This window comes from Schistocerca gregaria, chromosome 2 (genome assembly GCF_023897955.1).
Source record: "Schistocerca gregaria isolate iqSchGreg1 chromosome 2, iqSchGreg1.2, whole genome shotgun sequence".
Classification (NCBI taxonomy): Eukaryota; Metazoa; Arthropoda; class Insecta; order Orthoptera; family Acrididae; genus Schistocerca; species Schistocerca gregaria.
This window is the reverse complement of record NC_064921.1, coordinates 952,918,289-952,945,834: the sequence shown is the minus strand read 5'-3', so window position 1 is coordinate 952,945,834 and position 27,546 is coordinate 952,918,289. Positions and strand designations below refer to the sequence as shown.

Sequence of the window (27,546 nt, the reverse complement as noted above, 5' to 3'; positions counted from 1 at the left end):
TGCAAGTGTCTGTACCACATCACAGTACATGCTTTGTCTATTGCAATGAATCATAAGTAATTCCTTACTGTTTCAAATAAAGAGTAAAATTCGTAAATAAACGACTAAAGGAAAATACGACAATCATTATGTTACATGGAAGTTTAATCCCAAACTGTCCCATAACCAATTTTGTAATGTAACATGCATGTTCTATAGTTAAACACATCTAATCATTAACACTGCATGAAAACTGCATGCACTATACATTGCTGCCAATGACTGTATTGCTACTTATTTCTATTTCTCCTTCCTTCTTGATACGATGAAGGAGTCTTGTTATTTTGGTAACTTTGTGGGCTTTTAGCTGGCTCGCAAAAGGGAGGTGAACTTAGGGGAACAGAAGAGTCGTAAAGTTGTTTGGTGTGGTAGCCGTTCTTCACGTTTGTAAAGAGCAGTGAAAGATAGTCAGCCATGTCCTCCCAGCGGTAACGTCCAGGAGACGGGCAACGTGCCATAAAAACAGCATTGTGCCAGAAGCAGAAAGGAACTCTTTTTAGCTACGATAAGATTCTGATGGCTTCGGTCGCGGCTCGCTCCCTCCGCCGTCCGCGCCCCGCGCCACGGTCTCGCGGTGGAACAGATTGCGACGGCGTCTGAGATGACGTCGGTGTGATGGCTCTGTCCGCCGTGGTCGTCACAACTATGCGTTTGCTCGATTTACTCTTGATTAACCCAATCGCTGGTTCCCAAGCTTTGCTAAGATTATAGCCACAGTCACGGTTTATGAGGTCGTCATTGGTGCGAATTTCGATGGCCTCTCTAACAACGCTGTCCCAGTGTCTCGACGTCTGTACCAGAATCCTAGTGCGGTCATACTCCATAGCCTGATTTTCCGAAAAACAATGTTCAGCGACCGCCGACTTGCTCGGATACATCAGTCGAGTGAGCCTCTGGTGTTCACGGCATCGACCCTCGACAGTACGCATCGTCTGACCAATATACGACTTGCCACATTGACACGGAATCTGGTACACGCCGGCCTTCCTCAAACCGAGGTCATCTTTGGCGCTCCCCACCAGTGCACGAGTTTTATTCGGAGGACAAAACACAGTTCCGACCCGGTGTTTCTTCAGAATGCGGGCGATTTTCCCCGAGAGTGCGCCTGCGTATGGAATAAATGCAGTGCCTACCTCCTCCCTCGTGACTTCATCCATCTCAACAGGTTGTGCTGCAGTGGTTGGGCGGAGAGCACGTTGGATCTGCCACTCTGAGTACCCATTTTTTCGAAACACAGTTCTCAGATGTTCCAATTCCTGGGGTAGACTCTCTGTGTCAGAGATAGTGCGCGCACTATGTACTAGGGTTTTAAGTACCCCATTCCTCTGTGAAGGGTGGTGGCAGCTGTCTGCGTGCAAATACAGATCAGTGTGTGTTGTCTTTCGATACACCCCATGACCTAGGGTGCCGTCAGCCCTTCTCCTGACCAAGACGTCAAGGAAAGGTAATTTACCCTCCGTTTCAGTCTCCATAGTGAATTTGATGTTGGGGTGTATGGAGTTTAGATGTGTAAGGAAGTCAAGGAGTTTATCCATACCATGTGGCCAGATGACGAACGTGTCGTCCACGTAACGGAAAAAGCAAGTAGGTTTCCATTCGGATGACGACAGGGCTTCCTCCTCGAAGTTTTCCATGTACAAATTCGCTACCACCGGTGAGAGTGGGCTACCCATGGCGACTCCCCCCGTTTGTTCGTAGTATTCTCCATTAAAAAGAAAATACGTGGAAGTCAAGACATGCCTAAAACGTTCAGTGGTATTCTCGTCAAACCTCTGACCAATCAACTCTAGCGACTCTCGCAGGGGTACCCTCGTAAACAAGGAAACGACGTCAAAACTCACCATGATATCTGACTCATCCAACCTGAAGCTATCAAGGCGTTTAACAAAATCCACGGAATTACGGATATGATGAGGGCATTTACCCACATAAGGACTTAATATTCCCGTCAGGTATTTGGCCAACAAATATGTAGGTGCCCTGATGTTGCTGACAATGGGGCGTAATGGTACCCCCTCTTTGTGAACCTTCGGGAGTCCATATAGTCTAGGCGGTACCGGACCTTGGGATAACAATTTCTTAGCGTCACCCTCCGGTAAATCTGCGTCCTTGAGGAGAACCCTCGTCTTGTTCTCCACCTTCTTTGTAGGGTGGTAGCAATCGTCATTTAGCAGGCTCTGCATCTTATCAGTGTAGTCCTTATGGGAGACAACAACTGTAGCATTGCCTTTGTCAGCCGGTAAGACAACAATTTCAGAGCGTTCCCTCCTCAGATCACGAATGGCCGCCCTCTCTTTACTGCTGATATTTGACTTCATCGGCTTGGATTTCGTCAACGCAGGACAAGTTTCACAACGTATTTCCTCGGCTGATTCTGGCGGAAGTCGAGCTGCAACCTGTTCAACAGCACTAACAATTTCTGCGACCGGAGTGAACTTGGGGGTGGGAGCGAAGTTGAGACCTTTCTGCAAAACCGAGACCGCATCATCACTCAACTCCATGCCACTCATATTGATGACAGTCTTGCACGGATGCTGCAGAGATGGTTTGTCAAGGAGACGTGAGAACTTAGCTGTTTGACGTCCCGTAGCCTTCTTATGGGCGGAATCAGCTGACACCCAAGTGAGACCATCAATCCAATCCCAGGAAAAAGAAGTGAACTTAGTAGCCAGTTGCAAATGTAATTTGAGTAATTCCTGTGAGATAAACTCAAGGCTCCGGCGCGTGAATTGCACTCTCTCACGTACCAATACGAGGCTGGCTCTTTTCTTGATTCTCTTAGCTGCTGCAGAATCTATGTGATGCATAACCTTAGCAAAATTTGGAACAACATTCTCGGAACGACATCTCTTTAGAAAGGCAAGAGTACTTAGCAAACGACATCTACGGTGGCGCAACTTTTCAAATTTCTTCATGCTGCGATACATCTCCTCCCCGTAAAGGTGTATGATGTGATTCTTGAGTTTCTCCCGGCGTATAGTTGGACACTATAGACCGGCAGTACACCCGAGGATATTTTGATTATCAAATACGCCGGGAGAAACTCAAGAATCTCTGTATTCTTGATTCAGTGGGTAAATCAGGCTTTCGACATTGTAGAGCAATAAACCAGTTTCTTATAGCGACCGCTAGTTTCCTTTCATAGTTTGATGTATCCCTTTTATACTTGCATGATTTTATGGGAAGCTTCCCATCCCTGTAGGTGACTGGGGATTGGATCAGTAACATGTTAGGGATATCCAAACAGCTCAAACGACACCTCACAATTACTCTTTAACAAAAGCCTTCTGTGAACATAAAAAGATAAGCCAACGAATGTACTTGGTAATTTAATCAATAACAGATTATCAGTTAGCAAAATATATATTAAAACTAAATTAAAATTACTTTTGTTTCATTAGTCATTCTAGTCCATGCAGGAATTTTATAACAAAAACTAGTAGCTTAGTAATATAGGAGATTTATACTTTTATTTTCGTCATTAATTTAAGTATGTTTCATTTTTATGTTTATTTATATGTGCTTGGTTATTGCACATCCGTATACACAAATGAATCTTGTAGAGGTAGCCTGCAGTTTAACTCGTATCATATCATTAAAATGTGACATTAAAAACTCAGTCAGATGAGAAACCAAATGTGATTCAGACTGAAACACAATACACTGTGGCCAGCATATTTGATTCATCGATTTGATAGGTTTAATTGGTCGATAATTTACGATTTATATGCAAAGGTGCTGTATTATCCGTAGGAATGCGTGATGATTACGTAGGATTTACTTTAATGCCTTTTAATCCTAAAATCCATTCTTCTGGTAGTTAGCAGGAGGTGAAATCATGGCTCCTGCCGTTTTTGCTCTCTCCGTCATCAGGCCACGAGTGGCCTACGGGGACCATCCGACCGCCGTGTCATCCTCAGTGGAGGATGCGGATAGGAAGGGCGTGGGGTCAGCACACCTCTCTCCCGGTCGTTATGATGGTATTCCTGACCGAAGCCGCTACTAATCGGTCGAGTAGCTCCTCAATTGGCATAACGAGGCTGAGTGTAACCTGAAAAATGACAACAGCTTATGGCGGCCAGTATGGTCACCCATGCAAGTGACGACCACGCCCGACAGCGCTTAACTTCGGTGATCTCACGGGAACCAGTGCATCCAAAGGCCGTTGCCCTTGCCGTTTTTGCTCCCAGAGGAAATCGTTTGAATGCTGTGTTCAGTGAAGTGCCCCAGCCCTCACTGCAGTGGCGAATATGAATACAGAGTTTTCTCCGGAGGAACCAGACCACCCAAGCGGACGGCATGTCCTGTGAGATAACATACCACTGCTGTGGAGTAGCCACGGGACACTTTCATTGGCCGGTCTTTTGTTTCGTGCCACCGGTGTCTAGAGCAGACTGACAAGTCCAAGTTACGGAAAGTTTTGCTAGGACGGCTGTTAATAGGTTGGCGCTCACACAATCTTTGGGAGAGACAATGTGCGATAGGGTGGCACTAGCGAGTTTTTGAAATGAGGAACTGTGACATATCGGCGCTCCCAGTCGTCCCAGAAGCGACGCCGAAGCTTCCAGAATAAAACTGTCAGGAGTTTACTGGTTGGAGAAATAAAGTACACGATCTGAGATTAGTCAAAAATGGCAGTTTTGGCGGGCTCACACGACGAAGGAGTAGGAAAGAAAAGTGTCAAGGGACTTCTTCTCCGTTATTGGTAGAGGGAGGAACGCTGGAGAGGGAGACTGTCAATACCTGGAGGTGATGCAGATTCGAAGTCTCAACTTGGAGAGGAGCATCCGAGATGCGAGCAGACGGGCTTCGCCACACCAACTTCCATCAGAGCCTGCCACCTCGCTGTGCCTCGTCTCCCTCAATTCGTGTTAAGTTTCGCAGCAAAACAGCGTACGAAATTCGTATATGATGACAGGCGCGTTGTTTTAGATTAATTAATCTGTCACTGGCACGGCAATGATTTTTCTCTTTGTGATTTTCTTTCACTTTACTCACGAATCTTCTTGTGCAATCATCACAATCAATTTAATTTCGCTATTAGTGCTCAGCTAACACAATTTCTTGTCCGTTGGGTTTGTTCTATGAGAACTTTTCCGGCCCTTCCCATTCCCGAAGATCCACAATTATCACGGTTTTTGTGTGTATGTACACTCACTCTCCTGTGACCAGTATTTGAGCCTTATTTGTTCTGAGCAATCACTGAATTTGCAACCAATTAATATACATGATTTATAACCCTTGTTTTATTATTGTAGTTGATTGTCCCTATCACTAATTAGTAATTATTAATATTTACCACGGCACACAATTACAGTCCACGTGTTAGGTCCAGCCCTTTCCTTCCGTTCCCTTACGACATCTGGAACGCAGTGGGTGACTTGCATCATGATGGAGGAGACTCTCTGAGAAATTATTCCGTCAGAAAACGTTCGTATATAACATTGCTACCAGTGCTAACTAAGAGCTTTTATAAAAGATTGTTTGAGCTATTTAGGAGAATATTTTCGACTTAACAGTTACAAGTACAATAGCAATCGGGACTTTTCCATTTGTGCCGAGAATGTTCAATATCAACACACGTCTACCATAGCCTTTATGCTGAGTATATGTCCCTGGAGAAAGATGCGAGGCAGTACTGATCATACGACTTATCTTAGAAGGTATGTTAACAAAGAGGAAGCAACGTTTATAGCGTTTGAAGATTTACAGAAAGGCTTCGAAATTCTGACTGCTACAGTGTTCAAAACCGGAAGCGAAAAGTCATCTACAACTTGCACAGAAAACATACTGCAGTTGTAAGATTCAAAGGAGATGAAAGGGAAACAGTGGTTGAGAAAGGTGGCGAGACAGGACTGTAGCCTATCACCGAAATTATTCAGTCTGTATTTTAAGCAAACTGTCAAGGAAACCAACGAGAAATTCGGATGGGAATTAAGGATCATGGAGAAAATTAAAATGTTGTGTTGAAATGTGGACGGTAAACAGTTATGCTTTTGAAATATTGTGTTACCGACAAACGCTGAGGAATAGATAGATAGAATAGCTAATGAGGAGGGGATAAATAGGGTTGAGGCAAAAAGAAGTTCACGGTAAAATTTTACTAAAAGAAGAGATCTGTATATAGGAAATATCCTGAGGCATCGCTGAATCGTCATTTTGGTAGTGGAGGGAAGTGGAAGGCGTAAAAAGTGTAGAAGGGGACAAAAGATTCAGAACAGAGAGTAGATTCAAATGGATGAATGTTGCAGTAGTTACGCAGAATTGAAAAGGCTTGCACATGTACACCACCTTGGATATATGCGTTAAACCAGACATTGGAATAAAGACCACAACAACAATACCAGACTATGATTCACACACCAATATCTAGGGTACCATGGGCACCTGTTGTAAGAAAATGAAACACCAACAGCCATCCTTATGATGTAATTTATTGTGTAGCTACCAGTTTCGGTGCTTCAATGCACCATCTTCAGGCCTTAGATGACGCTGAAGACGCTGTCATGATCCATATATACGATGCATCAGTGGCCAACAAATGATTTACGCAGACTATCTGTAGCTGTGATATCGTCTCTCCAAACATCAACTGTCAACATCATAGTTACAGGTAGTCTGCGTAAACTAGTTGTTGACCACTGATGCATAGTCTATATGGATTGTGATAATCCCTTCAGCATCAACAAAGGCCTGAAGATGGTGCATTCAAGCGCCGAAACTGGTAGCTACACAATAATGACGTTAAAAGGACGGCTATAGTCTGAGTGGTCTGAAAAGAAGATTTGAATCTCTAGTCAATGAACAGGAATCGTAGTTTCGGTTCGTCAGCTCAATCGATTATTTTCGTCACATTTGTGGTACAAACGATTGCATTAAATAAACGGAGAGCCTGTCGCTCGAAGCGATAAGTGGGCGATAGAGGTCACTGAAGTCAGCGGACGATAACTATATCTCCTTGTGTTAGCCTCTCTGGGGGACCCCTCGAGATGGCCTTGAGCTGAGTTCCATGGATCACAGTCGGGAAAATGGTACTTCAAATGACACCCACCAGAATCCATTCGAGCTTTCTGTGCCTTGTGATACCTATCCTGGTGGCTACTGAAGTTACTTCTTACGCGAAGGAAATCGATTGTTAATTTAACAGCGGCGTATCTGATATACCTTATGTTACACGTGTAGGTACAAACGGTTAAGTAGAGAACAGAAAAAAGGAAAAAAATAAGATGGGAAGAAGTATACTGTCAAGAGTAGCTAAAAAGCTCTTGTTTTTACTTTGCCAGTGGCTTGAAATTGTGTTACACATACATACACAAACACACACACAAACACACAACACACAACACACACACACACACAGAGAGAGAGAGAGTGAGAGAGAGAGGCATTACACACAGATTAGCCATAACCTCTACAGAGTATTTTAAATTCGAAACAAAGAAATAATAGGCCTTGAAACAAAATCTCGATACGTCAGTGTATTATTTTCCATTATAACGTGCCGTCAACCTCAAAAGTGAGAGGGAATATGTGCGGGTCGATGGGGATGAGATGATGATTATGATGACAACACAACACCCAGTCCCTGACTGGAGAAAATCTCCAACCCAGCCGGGAATCAAACCCGGGCCCCTTTGCATGGTATTCCGTCGCACTGTCCACTCGGTGATCAGGGCGGACGTCTTCCTGAACTAAAGGGATGAGAAATATACATTATGTGATCAAAAGTATCTAGAACGTAGCTGAAAATGAATTACAAGTTCGTGGCGCCCTCCATCGGTAATGCTGGAATTCAGTATGGTGTTGGCCCATCCTTAGCCTTGATGACAGCTTACACTCTCGCAGGCATACGCTCAGTCAGGTGCTGGAAGGTTTTTTGGGGAATGGCAGCTCATTCTTCACGGAGTGCTGCATTGGGGAGAGGTATCGATATCGGTCGGTGAGGCCTGGCACTAATCCGGCGTTCCAAAACATCCCAAAGGAGTTTTTTAGGATTCAGGTGAGGACTCTGTGCAAGCCTGTCCATTACAGGGATGTTATTGTCATGCAACCACTCCGCCACAGGCCGTGCGTTATGAACAGGTGCTCGATCGTGTTGAAAAATGCAATCGCCATCCCCGAATTGCTCTTCTACAGCGGGAAGCAAGAAGATGCTTAAAACATCAATGTAGGACTGTGCTGTGATAGTACCAGGCAAAACAACAAGGGATGCAAGCCTCCCCCCCCCCCTTAAAAAAATACGACCACACCATAACACCACCGCCTCCGAATTTTACTGTTGGCACTTCACAAGCTGGCAGATGACGTTCACCGGGCATTCATCATACCCACAACCTGCCATCGGGTCGCCACATTGTGTACCATGATTCGTCACTCCACACAACGTTTTTCCACTGTTCAATCGTCCAATGTTTGCGTTCCTTACATCAAGCGAGGCGTCGTGTGGCGTTTACCGGCGTGATGTGTGGATTATGAGCAGCCATTCGAAGATGAATCCATGTTTACTAGCCTCCCGTCTAACTATGATAGTATTGCAGGGGATCCTGATGCAGTTTGGAATTCCTGTGTGATGGTCTCGATAGATGTCTGCCTATTGCACATTACGACCCCCTTCAAATGTTGTCGCTCTCTGTCAGTCAACAGACGAGATCGGCCTGTACGCTTTTGTGCTGTACGTGTCCCTTCAAGTTTCCACTTCAGTATCACAACGGAAACAGTGGACCTAAAGATGTTTAGGATGTGGAAATCTAGTGTACAGACGTATGATACAAGTGACATCTAATCACCTTACCACGTTCGAAGTCCGTGAGTTCCACGGAGCACCCCATTGTGCTGTCTCACGATTTCTAATAACTACTGAGGTCGCTGATATGGAGTACCTGGCAGTAGGTAGCAGCACAATACACCTAACATGAAAAAGTGTATTTTTGGGGGTGGCCGGAGACTTTTGATGACAAAGTGCTGAGTAAAACTATGAGGGACGGGAAAAACCCACCGTGGTTCAATAAAACAGTTAGGAAACTACTGCGAAAACAAAGAGATCTTCACTGCAAGTTTAAACGCAGCCAAAACCTCTCAGACAAACAGAAGCTAAACGACGTCAAAGTTAGCGTAAGGAGGGCTATGCATGAAGCGTTCAGTGAATTCGAAAGTAAAATTCTATGTGCCGACTTGACAGAAAATCCTAGGAAGTTCTAATCTTACCTTAAATCAGTAAGTGGCTCGAAACAGCATATCCAGACACTCTGGGATGATGATGGCGTTGATACAGAGCATGACACGCGTAAAGCTGAAATACTTAACACCGTTTTTCAAAGCTGTTCCTTCTCTAAATCCTCGGACAAACGAAAAAATGGCTGAATTGAAATAAGTGTCCAAGGAATAGAAAATCAACTCAAATTACTCAAGTCCACTGGACCTGACGGGATACCAGTTCGATTCTACACAGAGTACGCGAAAGATCTTGCCCCCCTTCTAACCTTCCGTTTCTCTAGAGAAACGGAAGGTTCCAAATGATAGGAAAAGAGCACAGGTAGTGCCAGTCTTCAAGAAGGGTCGTCGAGCAGATGCACAAAACTATAGACCTATATCTTAAACATCGATCTGTTGTAGAATTTTACAACATGTTTTTTGCTCGCGTGTAATGTCATTTCTGGAAACCCAGAATCTACTCTGTAGAAATACAACATGGATTCCGGAAACAGCGATCGTGTGAGACCCAACTCGCTTTATTTGTTCACGAGACCCATAAAATATTAGATACAGGCTCCCACGTAGATGCTATTTTCCTTGACTTCCGGAAGGCGTTCGATACAGTTCCGCACTGACGCCTGATAAACAAAGTAAGAGCCTACGGAATATCAGACCAGCTGTGTGGCTGGATTGAAGAGTTTTTAACAAACAGAACACAGCATGTTGTTCTCAATGGAGAGACGTCTGCAGACGTTAAAGTAACCTCTGGCGTGCCACCGGGGAGTGTTGTGGGACCATTGCTTTTCACAATATATATAAATGACCCAGTAGATAGTGTCGGAAGTTCCATGCGGCTCTTCGTGGATGATGCTGTAGTGTACAGAGAAGTGGCAGCATTAGAGAATTGTAGCGAAATGCAGGACGATCTGCAGCGGATAGGCACTTGGTGCAGGGAGTGGCAACTGACCCTTAACATAGACAAATGAAATGTATTGCGAATACACAGAAAGAAGGATCCTTTACTGTGTGATTGTATGATAGGGGAACAAACAGTGGTAGCAGTTACTTCTGTAAAATATCTGGGAGTATGCGTGCGGAACGTTTTGAAGTGGAATGATCATATAAAATTAATTGTTGGTAAGGCGGGTACCAGGTTGAGATTCATTGGGAGAGTCCTTAGAAAATCTAGTCCATCAACAAAGGAGGTGGCTTACAAAACACTCGTTCGACCTATACTTGACTATCGCTCATCAGTGTGGGATCCGTACCAGATCGGGTTGACGTAGGAGACAGAGAAGATCCAAAGAAGAGCGGCGCGTTCCGTCACAGCGTTATTTGGTAAGCGTGACAGCGTTACGGAGATGTTTAGCAAACTCAAGTGGCAGACTCTGCAAGAGGGGCGCTCTGCATCGCAGTGTAGCTTGCTGTTCAGGTTTCGAGAGGATGCGATCCTGGATGAGGTATCGAATATATTGCTTCCCCCTATTTATACCTCCCGAGGTGATCACGAGTGTAAAATTAGAGAGATTCGAGCGCGCACGGAGGCTTTCCGGCAGTCGTTCTTGCCGCGAACCATACGCGACTGGATCAGAAAAGGGAGGTAATGACAGTGGCACGCAAAGTGCCCTCCGCCACACACCGTTGGGTGGCTTGCGGAGTATAAATGTAGGTGTAGATGCAATGGACCTAAAACAGAGCCCTATGGGACTCCAACAAGCGTACGCTTCCCAAAAGCAAAATGACTTTCCGTTTCACAGACGACGTGTTCTGTGGGAAGCAGTCATGGACGCTGCAGAGTACACATACAAGCGTTGCGGTGGCGGACGACAGGGCCTCAGTACTTACCCCTGAGCAGCTCCCTCAGCGCCACCACGGCCTCTGCTACGTTCTCCGGCGTCTCCCGCAGCTCCTCGCGCGCCAGCTGCTGCTGCTGCTGGGTCAGCGGCGCCAGCTGGATCCCAATGCGCTCCCTCGGCGTCGTCATATCGACTGCTCAATCTGCTCGCTGGCGGACAGCCTGCAAACATCGGTCAGCATGTGAAGTTCTGACCCGATTCTCGAGACATATACACTTGACGGAAAAAAATCGCAGCATCCAAAAATAATTAATGCAGTGTAATAAAATTTCGAGAATACGTTTGTCCAGTGATTATCATTGCAAGATCACAGGTTAATGTATGCGAGAGATAAGCCATTGCAAATGTCAAATACTGGTACATGAATACCCGGCGTAACCGATAGAATGTTGAATGTAAGCAAACAAGCGAGCGTGCATTGTACTGTACAGGTGCCGGATGTCAGTTTTTAGGACGGAGTTTCATGCCCGTTGCACTTGGTCGGTCAATACAGGGGCTGCTAATACTGGTTGCCGATGTCGCTGGAGTTGTCGTCCAATGCTGTCCCATATCTGATCTATTGGAGACAGATCTAGTTTCAGTCTGTAACTGCGCGACCGCTACGGCGCAGGTTCGAATCCTGCCTCGGGCATGGATGTGTGTGATATCCTTAGGTTAGTTAGGTTTAAGTAGATCTAAGTCTAGGTGATTGATGACCTTAGATGTTAAGTCCCATAGTGCTTAGAGCCATTTGAACACAGAAAGATTAGTTGCAGGGCGTCAACTGGCCTTCTTCTAGCCAACACACGGCCACCACTGGCACCGTGGCAGAAGCATCTTCCATTAGGAAACACAACACTTAACTTCTGAGGTCATCAGTCCCCTAGAACTTAGAACTACTTAAACCTAACTAACCTAAGGACATCACACACATCCATGTCCAGGACAGGATTCGAACCTGCGACCGTAGCGGTCGCGCGGTTCCAGACTGTAACGCCTAGAACTGCTCGGCCACTCGGGCCGGCACACCTCCTCCCTGCCCTTTCATTAGCTCTCACTAGACACTACTTTAGTCCCAAATGGCGGTGGTTTGGGGTCAATGGAATGGACTGTACAGAGCGTCTGACTCATAACTGTCCTAGAAGTAACCCATTTACATCAATTCGTTGTCACACTATGGTCCTACTGCTGCACAAACTGGTGCTGCAGCTGCTATACACCGAATACGATCGTCTTCCCTCTTAGTAGTGCCATGTGGCTGTCTGGAGCCCGGTCTTTTTGCAAAAGTGCATTCCAGTGATCACCGCTGCCAGCAATCACCTACAGTGGCTACATTCTTGCCAACATCCAGCTTCTTGTAGCCACATTACACGACCTCGTCCTACTCAGTGTGGTTTTGACAATGGCGTCTTTGTCGCCTTAAAGGCAGTCTTGACTAACATCAGCTAACCACGCCCAGTGTGCGTCTCCATAGCTGAGTGATGGTACTTGCTTCGGTAGTACATATACTAAAAATTGGAACGACACGCAGAAAGTCGGCACGGTATCTCAGTGTGTTTGGTCAGAGGGTCAGCTGCCCTCAGTTAAAAAAAAAAAAAAAAAAAAAAACTGAGTGACCGGATCAACGATAAACTTGAATCGGTGTCATTTTCTCCGCTCGGGAACTGGGTGTCGTGTTGTCTGCACCCCATCATATCACCCTCATCGATATACGAGTCGCCGAAGTGGCGTCAACTAAAAGACTTGCACCAGGCGATCGGTCTATCCGACTGGAGGCCCTCTCCGGCCGCGGTGGCCAAGCGGTTCTAGGCACTTCAGTCCGGAGCCGCGTGACTGCTACGGTCGCAGGTTCGCATCCTGCCTCGGGCATGGATGTGTGTGACGTCCTTAGGTTAGTTAGGTTTAAGAAGTTCTAAGTTCTAGGGGACTGATGACCTCAGATGTTGAGTCCCATAGTGCTCAGAGCCATTTGAACCATTGTTTTGGAGGCCCTCTCCACTTGACATTTATTTACCACGCCCAGTCTCAGCGTAACTGACGCTCACGACCGTCAGAGCGTGTATTAAACGCAAACCTGATCTGCATCCTCGTAGTGGCGCTACTGCTGCCTCTCTTACGCGACTGGCGCGAAATTTGAAGAGACATCATGTTTCAGGTGTAGAAACACGCTTATCAACTGTCGTTCTGCTTCTTTGTGCTGTGATTTTTTTATCGGCAGTGTGCCTTTTTCAGCGTTCCTGATAGATTTGTATAGTTCTACAGCTCTCTAAAAATGTGAATAGTTCTGCAGAATCTCGTTTAAAAAAATTGACGAAGAAACAAACGTTTTCACACATGAATTTGTTGAAAGAACTGAAGTTGGCTCCAACAGAAAGGTACAACAACCTCAATTTGTAAAACCTCCCATCGACAAGTGAGGGACACATAGCGTTGTGTATTATTATTTACAAATTTCAATAGTTTTGATCGCAATATAATGTAATAATAATTAGATAGTAACCAGTTTCGATTGATTAACAGCCATCCTCAGATCTAAGGGCAAAAAAACAAAATTTACTTTTACTTAATGTGACCACGTTTTTGAAAATCACTATGCTTACATTGTAATTGGTAGCTAAGAGCAGTGTTAACCACCAGAAAATCCCTACAAAGTGTAATTTGTTAATATTCAAAACCTGAACAGAGCAGGACGCAGTACCAAACTCTGGGCTACACTGATCGCACTTCGCCCTTCTCCCGGTTTCCCAATGATTCTTCCTCCAAATTTTGTTGCCAGGCCATGCCGTGGTGAAAAATGCCACCACAGTACACCGTATCTGCTTGCTGATTGACACACACAATCCCTTCAACAGCCTCGTGTTGTGGGACCAGCCCCGTTTGACACTATAGTCACACTGACATCACGCCAGGGCACATGAGACACATGGGCCCTGTGGTATACGTCACAGCACGAGACACTGCAGGTCTTCCGAGTGTCAACAGGCGTCTCCAGCGGGGGGCGATTTACTATTTCAGAACGAATTTAATAACTCTTGACTGAGCTTTTAAATACATGGAGACTCTCGATAACACACAATAAGGTTAAGACCTTTATTGGGTACCTTTTCACTGACATATTGATTTCCCCTGGGCAATGCGCGAGGCCGAGCGTTCGTGATATGTGGCATATTTAACTGGAAGAATGCAGAATGCTAAAATTAACAGCACAGATAGTCTGCAAAAATCAGCAGAGTCCTCTAACTGGGGAGGTATCATGAATGGTGTCCCACAGGGTTCAGCCTTGTGTTCCTTACTGTTCTTAATATATATTAATGACTTGCCACTCTACAACTCATGAAGATGCAAAGCTAGTTCTTTTTCCTGATGATACAAGTATAGTAATCACATCCAACAAACAAGAATCTGCTGAGGAAATTGTAAATAACATCTTTCAGAAAATTATTAAGTGGTTGTCTGCAAATGGACTCTCACTAAATACTGAGAAAACACACTGTATACAGTTCTGTACAGAAAATGGAATAATACCATTCATAAATATAGACGGTGAACAGAAGCTGTTGCTAAGGCAGAATATTCAAAATTTATGGGGGTGTGCAATGATGAGAAATTGAATAGGAAAAACATATCGATGATCTACTGAAACAGTTAGGTTCAGTCACTTGTGCTGTTAGTGTTATTGCAAATTTTGGTGATAAACATCAAATTTTGGTGATAAACATATCAGTAAATTAGCCTATTATGCCTGTTTTCATTCTCTGCTTTCATATAGCATCATATTTTGGGGTAATCCATCATTAGGAGAAATAGTATTCATTGCACACAAGGTGTAATCGGATTATATCTGGAGCGCACTCAAGATCACCTTCCAGACATTTATTTAAGGAACTCGGAATATCCACAGTGCCCTAGCAATACATATATTCCCTTATGAAATTTGTTGTTAATAACTCATCCCACATAAAAAATAACAGCTAAGTGCATATGAAGAAAGGATTATCTTTACTTTTCCGGGTTAAATCTGACTGGCAGAGACAGGGGTGAATTATGTTGCAACAAAAGTCTTTGGTCCTTTTCCAAATAGCTTTAAAAGTCTGACAGATCGCCAACTAACATTTAAAAACAAATTAAAAGAATTTCTGAATGACAACTCCTTCTACTCAATAGATGAATTTTTAGATAATAAGTGCTAACTGTAAAAAAAATTATTTTGTGTGAAGAACAGTTATGTTACAGTGCCACGTTCTACGTCATTACGCAACGTCATATTCATGGTCTATGGAGCAAGTATTAATGCATGTATGTATGTATGCAAGACTACTAGTGTGATATGACGAGTTCGGTGAGGGCCCATATTTCTCGTGGCATCGCCTCGCGCCTTGAGAAGTCCACCACTCTGTGCACAACTGGGAGACTCTTGCAACATGTTCCCGCATTTTCATTCATTTCCACCGAGTTATTATTACGTTTAGTTCCTTTATGTACCTTGTCCTTAAGACTCGCAGAGCAGTTTATATCATTAGTTTCAAATACTTGGAACTGTATTGTGATTACAAAGCGATATTAACACACAAACCATATGGCTGCAATGAAGTCAATGTACCAGCACACCGTATTGAAAGCTAACATTGGTAGCAACCGGAAGCAAGTGAACATCGGTCTGAAGTCACACACTGTCTTCCGACTTCTGACAAAACAGCTACTCGCGTCAGCCGCTGCGACTGAAGTCTTCTTAGAGTGAAGATGTTTCCTCCAGGCTGATACCATCTCATGATCAAACTGGAAATTACTAGACACGTTTATCGAATAATATTTCTCCATACAGCAATTGCTTACATTGCCTATAACAATGCAAGATGTAACGCAGATGAAACAAAATGTAAACTGAGCTGCTGTATTTTATACTTATTTCCTCTTAAAACGAAGGAAGTGAAAGTATTTCATCTACCTGAGAAGAAAACTCCGAAGAAAGTTCTATGAGTTTGATCAGAGATTCTCAACTCTCTCCCTCCTTTACGGAATGACCCTCCTTTTTACTTTAACCGCGTGCCACAAACTGCTATTTTTGTTATACGTCCGTATAGCCCTTATGCGAAAGACACAGGTGAGGTTACACAATCACTTTATAGTTAACGTCGAATATTAGTATCATTTCGTTATAACAACATTTGCCATCTTCGTACTATCTCCATAATGTCTTTGTAAGTTTCTTCAGCAGTTCTATAAAACAGTTCCACAATACTCTTGTATCACTCTACCAAACACTGAACTCTACTAGCAAGTCTCTAAACCGACCGCTTTCTTCAATGTGACTTGAAAATTCCAAATATTAGAAGTAAAAATATTGAATAGGTCGCAAGACACTGATTCATGTGCGCTAACTTTTGCCAGTACAACATATTATTCGACAATCCTTACAATAATCAGAAACCTAAAATTGATATTTTTTGTTCGTTCTTCTTAGTGTTTATTATTAAAGAGGCCGGAACGATTCTCCAAATAACTACATCTTCGGACTAAGAAGACTGTACGAACTGATGTCGATAGCTTTCTAAAATCTAGCAAGATAGAATATCTTTGCTCATCCGGGTCTACGATTTTGAAGACCCGATGCACGAAGACAGTGAGACGTCCTCAGTGTGCTGTACCCCTCTAACCTGCCGGCACGGTAGCTCAGCGTGTTCGGTCAGAGGGTTAGCTACCCTCTATAATAAAAAAAAACTGAGTGAATGGATCATCAACGAACTTCAACGGGCGTCAGGTGACGTCCGTCACGAGCAATTCAAACGAACAATATCGACCAAAATGAGATTAAACAAAAAAAAACCTTAATTCAGCGTTGCAAGAGGAATATTATCACAAATTGAGCTCACAGCATGAATGAACACCATTGCTCTTTACACATGCCAAACTAAACTCCTAAGTTCCAAATCCGAAACGCGTTATTGGAAACCTTTTGTGAGATATTAATAGTGAAAATCGGAGAGGAAATTTTTTTCACGGTGAATAAACTTAAATTATCTACATGAGAATATTCACACCTGCCATTGGTCGTATTCGTGCAATCTGGGGCGAAGCGACTGTTTACTGTCCTATAGTCCTTGACGCACTTTTTATACACGGTAATGAACAGTGCTAATCTAAAATGCATGATACGTTTTTATTTTTAGAGTCTACCGGATGAGAAAGAGAAACGGAATGAGTTAATTATCTGCTCAACATTAAGACATAGCGTTAGCTCAAATGAACGAGAATAGAAAAAGCAAGCACCTGTGAGATTTTAAGGAACCATCATGGAATTCATTTGAAGTGATTTAGGGAAATGCCGATGTCACATGGGCAATACACGGTAGACTGAATATTGTACCATACGAATGCGGGCTGGAGCAGTTGTTTTAAAAACTACCTCACGCTGCTCAGTTGATGAAGCTATGGGGGGGTTGTTGGCTGGGAGACACTGATGGGAAATTCAGCCAATTTGTTGGAAAAGTTTTCTGAAATCTTTTACTCGGACTCCATTTCCAGCGAAGTGTAACTGTTTGCGGTCTGTGACTGTGACTGTGGGGAAAGTATACAGTTAAGTATCTGATACTAATCACATAAATAGAAAACGCTAGAGGGTGAAATCTACATAATTAGTTCTGCTTCCGATGGACTGTTATCGTCAAAAGTGCCTTATTGACCCACTAACACACTGTCGAAGATGGGGATTGAACCCAGACCGCTGAAGTTTGCCCAGTTGGTTAGGGACATTACACCACTGATTAACTTTCCCTTACCATCGAAATTCAAATAATGTTTTTCGTTGGTGGGATTCGAAGCGGGTGCTTTGATCAAGCGTGAGAGCAAAAAGCGCTCTTTCATGACGTTGCTGTGGAACATTGTTAACGGGACCGTGAAATTCCTCCTCGGGTCACGTCTGCAAAATCCCACGGTGAAGTTTATTTGTTCAGAGGGAGATAACAGTTGTTGAGGCGGTGCGTCAGAAATTATATCTGACGCGTCCTTGAACTTATCGGATAACATTTGCCGGCCACTTAGATCTGATATGCAGCTTCGAGAAGTGTACTGTAGAATGGAATTCTTTCTCGCCATCAAATACGATACGATAAGAGATATGTGACACGGGCTGCCGCTGTATCCAGCCAGCTGGTCACCGAGGGCGTAATTTTCAGATCTCTTTGGAACAAAGAGTAAGAATCTACTTTTGTTATGAGATCTGTAGTCTAGAAGCATTGAGTTCCTCTCACAGCGTGACACAATCAATGCAAAGCTCGCATAGCTAAAACTAGTCCCTCAGCGTTAACAGTTCGGTGACTTGTTCCTGCGAGTAGTTCCAATGTTGCATTGCTGCTCGTCACACAATTACATTTATTTGTCAACGGTTTTGGACCACTGTCGCTTATATTCAACAAACAATACAATTAAATTAAAAAAAAATGATAGTCTCAAAAGATGCTTTTAGGCTACTTTCTGAGACAACATGCCAAGCAAAAAAAAAAAAAGGAATAAAAGCAATATGTAGATGCTAGACGGAGTATTATGGTGGTACGAATGTTTTTTCGTGCTTTCTCTCCAGATTTTTCCAGTGGCCTAACTCGGAGTTGCCAGTTCATTTCAAACTAACTAATAGAGCAAATACTTTTTCCTGCTGCAAGAAAACTTGTAATGAAATTTGGTGTAAAATGAAATCGAAACAAATCATGGCATAAAAATGACTTAGACTCAAAACGAGCAAGACTCATCTACAATGTAATCAGTGTATTGTTCGTCATTGAAACTTAGTGGACTAAAGATTGCAGATAGAACAGGCTCTTTGTAACCACGGGCAAAAATGCTTGAGACGTAAAACATTTCTTGAAGTTGTGTCTGGCATCTACCTCGAGTGCGCTAAACAAAAGGAAAATTTATGCACGTATGCAATGCAAAATGGCTCCGAGTACTATGGGACTTAACATCTGTGGTCATCAGTCCCCTAGAACTTAGGACTACTTTAACCTACCTAACCTAAGGACACCACACACATCCATGCCCGAGGCAGGATTCGAACCTGCGACCGTAGCGGTCACGCGGTTCCAGAGTGGACAATGCAGGAAGATTAATATTTAATACATGGTGACACACGGGAGACGGATGGCTTTTAATGAAATAATACTCAGCCAAATTTAAAATCAATGCATGTTTATTTACACAAAATCAAAGCTCATTATTTGCCATTTAAGTTAACAAAGTTATTTGTGGAAAATAATGTCGTCAATGTGATTTCCATCATTTCGAATGCAGGACTCAAGTTCCCTCTCAAAATCCTCCATCACACGAACTAAAATCTCTGCTGGGTTGGCAGCAATTTCTTGAATGATTGCATTCTTCAACTCGTCCAAATTTCGTGGTTTGTGTTTATAGACACAGTTCTTAAGGCACCGCCACAGAAAAAAGTCACATCCTGACAAGTCGGGAAACCTGGAAGGCCAAGGAACATTGCCAAAACGTGAGATAATCTGGCCAGGAAACATGCGTCTAAGAACTGCCATTGAAGTGTTTGCTGTGTGCGATGTCGCCCCCTCTTGCTGGAACCAAACGCGTTTTAAAGGGATTCGTCGTCTTCTTAGTTCTGGTTTCAAGAATGTTTCAAGCATACGAATGTAACGAACCGAATTAACAGTTACTTGTGGCCCCGTTCTCTTCAAAAAAATAAGGTCCAATAATGCCAGCAGAGCCAAGAGCACACCAGACTGTTACATTTTCTGAGTGTAGAGGACGCTGGTGGATAAGGTGTGGACGCTCTGGAGCCCAGTAACGTAGGTTTTGCTTATTCACGGTCGCGTTTAAATGAAAATGAGCTTCATCGCTCATCAATAAAATTTCATTTCCATTCGATCCCAAAATCACTTGCATTTTCTAAGCGAAGTCTTCTCGTACAGCAAAATCAGTTTCCTTAAGTTTTTGGACAATGAGCATTTTGTAGGGATGGAATTTTAATTCTTTATGCAAAATTCGTCTACCCGATTCACGATTGATCCGTAACTCACTAGCATGACGTCTAGTTGTCCGTCCTGGGCTTCTGACTGCTGCTTGCCTTGCCCTTTCAACATTTTCTGGTGTCGTTACAATGCGTCTAGGGCCAGGATGCTTCTTATCCACTATGTTTCCAGTTGATCTGAAGTTTTCCACCCATCTGAGGATTGTGTTACGGCTCAGAACAGCTCCATGTCGACCGACATTAAACCGCGCACGGAACAATCGCTGAGCAGCAATAACAGACTCTCCACTTCTCACGAGACTGTCATATACAAATACTCGACGTTGCAAGTCCCACTGCTCCACTGAGTAAATGAAATGGCGTCTTGTGTGGATCAGAACTAACCCCACCCAAGACCACCTCACACCACCAAGCCCTCAGCACTACGGAGTTCAAAACCGTGTGTCACCCTGTACAAATCTGTGTGACATTCACTTAAAATTATCCTCAATACGCAGCTTTGCAAAATTCAACACGTACAAGAACCAATGCAACGCTATACAGTGTGTCTATCGTCATCTGAAGTGTGTTCTCGTCAGTGATGGCCGTCACACATAACATGTAATCACAACTATGACAGTAAAGCCTTATGGCTGTTTGCGAATGTTTCTATGACAAAGGAACTTCACAATAATCAATAGATTTTTCAGTTTTTTCAAATTTGTATCTTTCTGTTACTTTCAAGTCATTCGGTATATGCTAGAGCTAAATTAAGTTCCTGTGAAAAAATATCCTGTGCATTGCACGAGACAAAGCTCTCTGTTGTTTAAGCGAAAGACATCAGATCTAGTTCGACAGATAATATATTAAAAATGTATATGAATAAGTGATTACCTCGTCAAATTCTCGAACGTAACGCTATGGATTGTAGCTCGATAGCATTTCGTGAGACTTACTTCTTGTCTGTAAGTACCCATGGCGTGCTGTGCTGTACTAGAAACGCGGGTTTAGTAGGTCACTGCATTGCATTACCCCGGAAACTTTATGTCCCAACAATGCACATTTTCGCGTAGTCTGTGGGAACGAGAAGTTTTAACACAATTATCGGTTTGCTGGAGTATTATCGTTTTTCTGGAATGAACGTTTTATGTCAGGAGACACAGTGCCTGAAACATTCAAAAGCTGATTTGTTACAGCAACTCAAAAGGGAAGTAGATAACATGAAGTAAAGTAAAAAACAAATTTGTAGTACTTCTTTATGTATACACGCCAGGAGTACTAATAAAACACATTAATGTAAACTAAAAACTGAACGTACAGAAATAATAGTACCACATGAATGAACTTTCATTCTCCTGTTATAATGTTCTTTAATTTCAATACTGTTCTGCATATAGACGATATCCGGGGTGAGTAAAGTATGTCAAGGAAATCCTGATAAACATGTACACAGAACCATAATACACCCTCACTGAAATTCAGCTGATTTCAAGAACTGCGATTCTAGATACATTCAATGTATGTCTACAAAACGATTCTCTAAACAAAAGATTGACCATTCAGCAAGTGAAAACACAGTCGTCAATAGTTCAGTGCCATGTTCTTTATCTGCACAGCGATTTGAAGCGTAGCGGGTAGTACCCTACATCAGTGACTCAATGACATATAGCGTTTTTACGTTATCCGTACGAGGTGTTAGACAGTATTTTTCTATAGTTTGTTTGATTCAAGACAAATATCTCGACTAAGGTTTGATTAGCATTTCTCTGTGTGTTGTTGTGGTTTTGACGCAGCTCTCCACGCTACTGTATCTAATGCAAGCCCCTTCATCTCCGATTAACTACTGCAGCCTACATCCTTTTGACCTTGTTTTGTAAGCCACGTCATCCCTTGGTTTCCCTCTACGACTTTTGTTGCCCCGCCCACACACACACTCATCTCTACATTACCAAATCGCAGACTGATCACTCTTTCACCCCTCAAAATGTGTCCTGTCAGCCGATTCCCCCTTTTAATCAAGTTAAGCCATATGCCTCTTTTTTCCCAGTTCGTTTCAGTACCTCCTCATTAGATTCTCTATCTACCCATCTAATCTTCAGTGTTCTTCAGCAGCAACTCATTGCAAAAGCTATTTTTGTCTGAACTGCTTATCGTGTACGTTTAACTTCCGTACAACGCTACCTTCCAGACAAATTCTGCCAGAATAGACTTTCTAACTCTTAAATGCGATGTTGACAAACACCCCTATATCAGGTCTGCATTCTATATCTTCTCTACTTCGACCAGCACCAGTTATTTCGCTGTCCGAATAGCTTAACTCATCTACTACTTTTGGTGTCTCATTTCCTAATCTCATTCCCTCAGCATACCCTGACTGAATTCGACTACATTTCATTACTCTTGTTCATCTTATAAACTCTTCTCTAGAAACTATCTTTTCCATTCAACTGCTGTTTCAATTTCTTTGATGTGCCTGACTGAATTACAGTGTCATCTGCGAACTTCAAAGTTTTTATTTCTTCTCTTTGGACTTAAATTTCCTTTCCAATTTTTTCTTTGGTTTTCTTTCGTTCTTCCATAATATTAAGACTGGTAACATTGGGTACAGGCTGATACCCTGTTCATTTCCTTCTCCACCATCGCTATCCATTTCCTTCAGCTCCAGTCTGTTTTCTGTACAAAGCGCAAATAACCTTTCGAACCCCATATCTTGTCCTTGCCACCTTCAGAACGTCAGTGTGTGTTCCAGTCAACATTGTCAGAATGCTTCTTTAAATATACAGTTGCTACAAACGTTGTATTTTGCCTCTAACTTATCTTTTAAGGTACGTCATAGGGTTAGTATTCCCGTTTGTGTTCCTTCATTCCTCCGGAACCCATTTTGATCTTCCCCGAGGTCGGCGTCTACAAGCTTTTCCGTTGCAAAAAATTCGTGTCATTATTTCGCAGCCATGACTTCATAAACTGAGAATTCGGTATTATTCACATGTGTCAGCACCTTCCTTCTTTGGAACTGCAGTTATGATAGTCTTTTCGAAGCCAGAGTTTTTCTCTTTCTTATATATCTTGTGCAGTTCCCTAGTATTCGAAAAGCGTTTCGCCTTCATCATTCCAGGCAAATACCTTGATCGTCCCAGCAACTGGTCTACAGCCAATTGCCCACCATTCGTGTCAAGCTAAGCTGAAATTCTTTCAATTACGACCCCGGCATTGTCGGTTAGTAAGTACTAACCTCTCTTCACTCTTCTATAGAGTGAAATAATTCATTTTGTTCTACAGAACTAAGTCAACCATTCATTGATAAAACTGAGTTGTCGCCTTGAAAAAAAAAAATCGAAAAATGCTCAGAAAATTTTCAGTTTTGCAGTTATATAATTGAAATGGTCCTGTGATTTAAGGTTCTAGAGAAACACATCATTACTGCTAAATGTGACAGGTCATGGCAAGAAAAGGGAAAATGTGAAACTCGGGCGATGCATAAAGGAGAAACTACAATTAGTAAATTTCATATTTTATAAGCAAAAAGGTTAATAATGGCTATAAAAAAAAGTTTTCGGCAAGAAAGTGCATGACCCAAAACGTGGTGTAGAGGGACGTTCATGTACGTTTTATTGACCTTACGAACAGAAAAACTGGGGGAGGTTTAAGTTGGGATAAAATCTTTTGAAAAAGTGGGAGTTCGTAGAGACTGTCACGAGTAGCGATGCCAGTATTCACGTGGAAAATAGCACACGAAAAGAGGTCATGAAAAAATCTGCTGCAGATATTTAAATATACTACTGGCCATTAAAATTGCTACACCAAGAAGAAATGGAGATGATAAACGGGTATTCATTGAAAGAACTGTGCTGTGTTAATATTGTTGTCTCTTGATAATAAAGAATTAAAAGTTGTTTGTGTTACTTTTGTGTACTGTAATATTTGGTGTTCTCTTGAAATCGGGCCTCCCAATAAATCAGTCTAGAAAAAGTGTTTTCAGTGTGCCACGCAACATCCCAGAGTGTGTTGGTTTGATTAATTTATATCGAGAGAAACGTCATTCTACAGGTTTAAAAATTCCTCACAGGGAAATATGGCATTAGAGAAAAATACTTGTTTTGATATTCCGTGCAATATCCCAGAGTTTGGTGGTTTAAATAATTTTCAAACTGTATTGTATACAGTAACGGCCTTCACACTTTCTTATCGTAGTCTCGAAACTGCCTTATATACGTAACTGAAATTGTGGCAGGGTGCAACAGGTATTTGAAACATACAAGTGTTACCAAAAAGGTGCAAATTTAAGAACATAAATGTGGTTCTAACATATACAATGAGTCTCCTCGTATTTGCTATAGTAGCATCCAAAGAACTTCGCACAACATCAGTGTACCCTTTCAAGAGTTACAGTAGCTAATTATAAACTATAATGAAAGGGAGCAAATTGTAAAAATCAAATAAACGGAAATGATATCACGTTGATTCTACTGTACGGTGGCATTTCCAAAAACCTGAAACAAATTTCTGTCAAACAAACGCACAGTGAACTTTGAATGTGCTCCACTGCACGTTCAGCGAGATGTACTTACTAAACCGGAGCCTGTCGTCTTAGCCAATCGCTATGCGGATCGCTGACAATGAACAGGTATCCCTTCTCACAAAGCACCGTATCAGCAAGCTGCGACAAGCACTTGCAGAGTTCCGCTTATCGAAATGCTTATCTTGACAAAAAGCGAACGTCTTCACAGCTGTGAATGCTACAACTCGGCACGTATTCAGAGAACCAACTAGACACGATTGATTCTGACATGTATCTCTTTTGCTCTTGATCTACGGGAAAATTGTTCAAGATTATGAAATTCGATGTTGGATGCTGATTTGGACATCTACGTACACGATCTGTTGCTGTCATCATAATGGTTCTCACTTTGGACGCAAAGATCTTTCCGTCTGACGCCAAAGACAAAGGATTTTCCTCAGAGTGGGTGTAGTTGGTATCACATCAAGAAATTTACTAAGATAAAGTGATATTTTCCAAGTCTGCTGTATTTACTTTATTGGATCACAACTATTTTATGCCTTTTAGACTAGTTCCAAGTGATTTTATGCCTTATTGAAATGTCAGAAAGCAACAAGACAGCATAAATATGAACCAAAGCGAATAGAACATCTAAATTTAAAGGCGCTGGCATTTTAATGCATGTGACACATTTTTCTAATGTAGAAAAACCACATGACTAGCCTAAAAGGTAGAAGCTAATCGTGAACCGATAAAATAAATAGAGCATAAGTCGAAATTGTCACCTTCTTATGAAGACAATGTACTTTCACTTGTCAACTACAGGAAGCAATTACACATACAAAATGTAATACGAGTGCAGTCTACAATTGCATTTACTACAAAGACTCATATTAGTTCAGAGTCACTTTGTCTCCCAATTCCTGCTCTGAAAAATATCAGTGATTACGAGATCTACTCAGTCTTGCACCGAAGCTGGACAAAACTGACAGTCACGTTTCGTAAATGATACTGACCGTTGTACATGCGTATTTGCTGAGAAATGAAGACTGCAAGTAAGCGCTGATTTCTTTTCGCAGTATTAATTACAGCTCACTTTACGGTTTTGTTTTAGACCGATCAGCACTTTATAGTTGATTTTATAAAACATGTACACCCAAATCTGCTTCTAAGACAACTTGTGAAAGATACTTGATTGGACGGGAGCGTCTTGTCTCTAAGCATGCCACAGAAATAATTTTATTTGTATCATCCTTTATGGACGCGGATATGTTTTTATTTTATTACTAGTCTCGATCAAATACGATCACCTGCAGCTCCGTGTTAATAAAATTGTATAAAAACATACACTTATTAGCCAAGAATGACAGCGTCAATATATATAATGGTAAATCCGAAACACAAGCAACAATGACTGACATGAATTCTGCGAATTCAAACACTACGCCTGTTGTACCCTTCACTGTCAGTATTTCGTCAGTAAAATAAATAATAAAACCCTCTCGTTCCTAACGGTAGTACGAATATTCTACGCTTATGATATAATGGAAAATCCAAAACACAAGCAATTGCACATGGCCAATACGATGGGGCGAACGACGGCGTATCCTTCTGGCCAATGACTGACATAATTCTGCGAATTCAAACACTACATCGCTGTACCCTTCACTGCCAGTATTTCGTCAAAATAAATAATAAAACCCTCGCGTTCCTAACAGTACTACGAATATCCTAGGCTTACGATCTCCCCATGTCGCACCCTAACGGGTCAAGGAGAACCTTACGGATGCTGCCACCGTTAAAAGGTTGAAGCACAAGAAGTGGACTCAGAACTTGAGAAACGCGACGGACAGTCGCCGACAAATGCATCTTTGCAGTAAACAGCACAGAAAGCGTGCACAAATATAAGCAGATTAACATGTGCAAATGCAGTTCTTAACTAACGACTGTAAAAAATAAAATACCTCTCGCTGTTGACGCACAGCTGAGCGAAATGGGATTTCCTCAGGGATCTGTACTTGGGCCTGATTTACAATCAACATGGGAGACAGTCACCGACAAACGGATATGCATCTTTGCAGTTAACACTAAAGAAAGCGTGTACAAATGTAAGCAGATTAACATGTGCTAGTGCAGCTCATAACTAGTGACTTTAAAAAATAAAATACTTCTCGCAGTTGACGCACAGCGGAGAGGAATGGGATTTCCTCAGGGACCTGTGCTTGGGCCCGATTTACAACCAACGTGGGAGAGGGACCGTTATTTTAGCGCTAAGTATCAAACGAATGATGTGTTTCTCGGCAGCAAGAATGTATGCGTCGCCTAGGGACGGAAGCTCGCAGCCGGCTTACCTGTTGGCAGGAGATGGGAGTCCGACGGCGGGTGTGTGACTGTTGCGTCCGCTGAGCGCCGCCCGCCTTGTAAGAGGAGCGCGCGGCGCACACTTTGAACCACGAGCCCAGATACGGAGAGGCGCCCTTTGGACGCGCGTCTTGATAGCCGGCAGCCGGCTGGCCACTGGTCGCGGCGAGGCGCGGAACGTGTGCACGCCCGCCGCACGCTGTCGCCCTGGGGACCGAGGCGCCCCGCCTACGGACGTTGGCATCGCTGGACGGTGTGCCCGCCGACAAAGGAAGTGCGTCTGCGGAGCTGAACCTTATCCACCGCTCGCGGAGAATGCTCTGAACACCGACAAGGCGCGCGATACAGGGGGTTCCTCAAGGGTCTGTTCTAGGTCCTGATTTTCCACAACCACCATAATAGACATGGCTTAGCCACAGCCTGGGGGATGTTTCCAGGACGAGATTTTCGCTCTGCAGCGGAGTGTACGCTGATATGAAACTTCCTGGCAGATTAAAACTGTGTGCTGGACCGAGACTCGAACACGGGACCTTTGCCTTTCGCAGGCAAGTACTCTACCAACTGAGCCACCCAAGCACGACTCACGCCCCGTCCTCACAGCTTTACTTCTGCCAGTATCTCGTCTCCTACCTTCCAAACTTAAAAGAAGCTCTGATGCGACCCTG

The 27,546-nt window shown here is 43.0% G+C and overlaps 1 protein-coding gene across 2 annotated transcripts in view; it reads right to left on the bottom strand.

Annotated features, from left to right (window-relative positions):
- Nucleotides 1-27,138, bottom strand: part of LOC126335428 (retinaldehyde-binding protein 1) — a 97,095-nt gene extending 69,957 nt beyond the window's left edge. Inside the window, exons 1-2 of one of the 2 annotated variants that reach the window (XM_049998706.1) lie at nt 26,872-27,138; nt 11,077-11,248 (exon numbers count right to left, since the gene is read on the bottom strand). In XM_049998706.1, the coding sequence (XP_049854663.1) occupies nt 11,077-11,215 (139 nt within the window). In that variant the 5' untranslated portion in view covers nt 11,216-11,248; nt 26,872-27,138. Of the gene's footprint in view, nt 1-11,076; nt 11,933-12,024; nt 12,675-26,871 lie in introns of those variants that run through there. The other variant, XM_049998707.1, reaches the window with a different exon arrangement.
- Nucleotides 27,139-27,546: the final 408 nt, after the last annotated feature.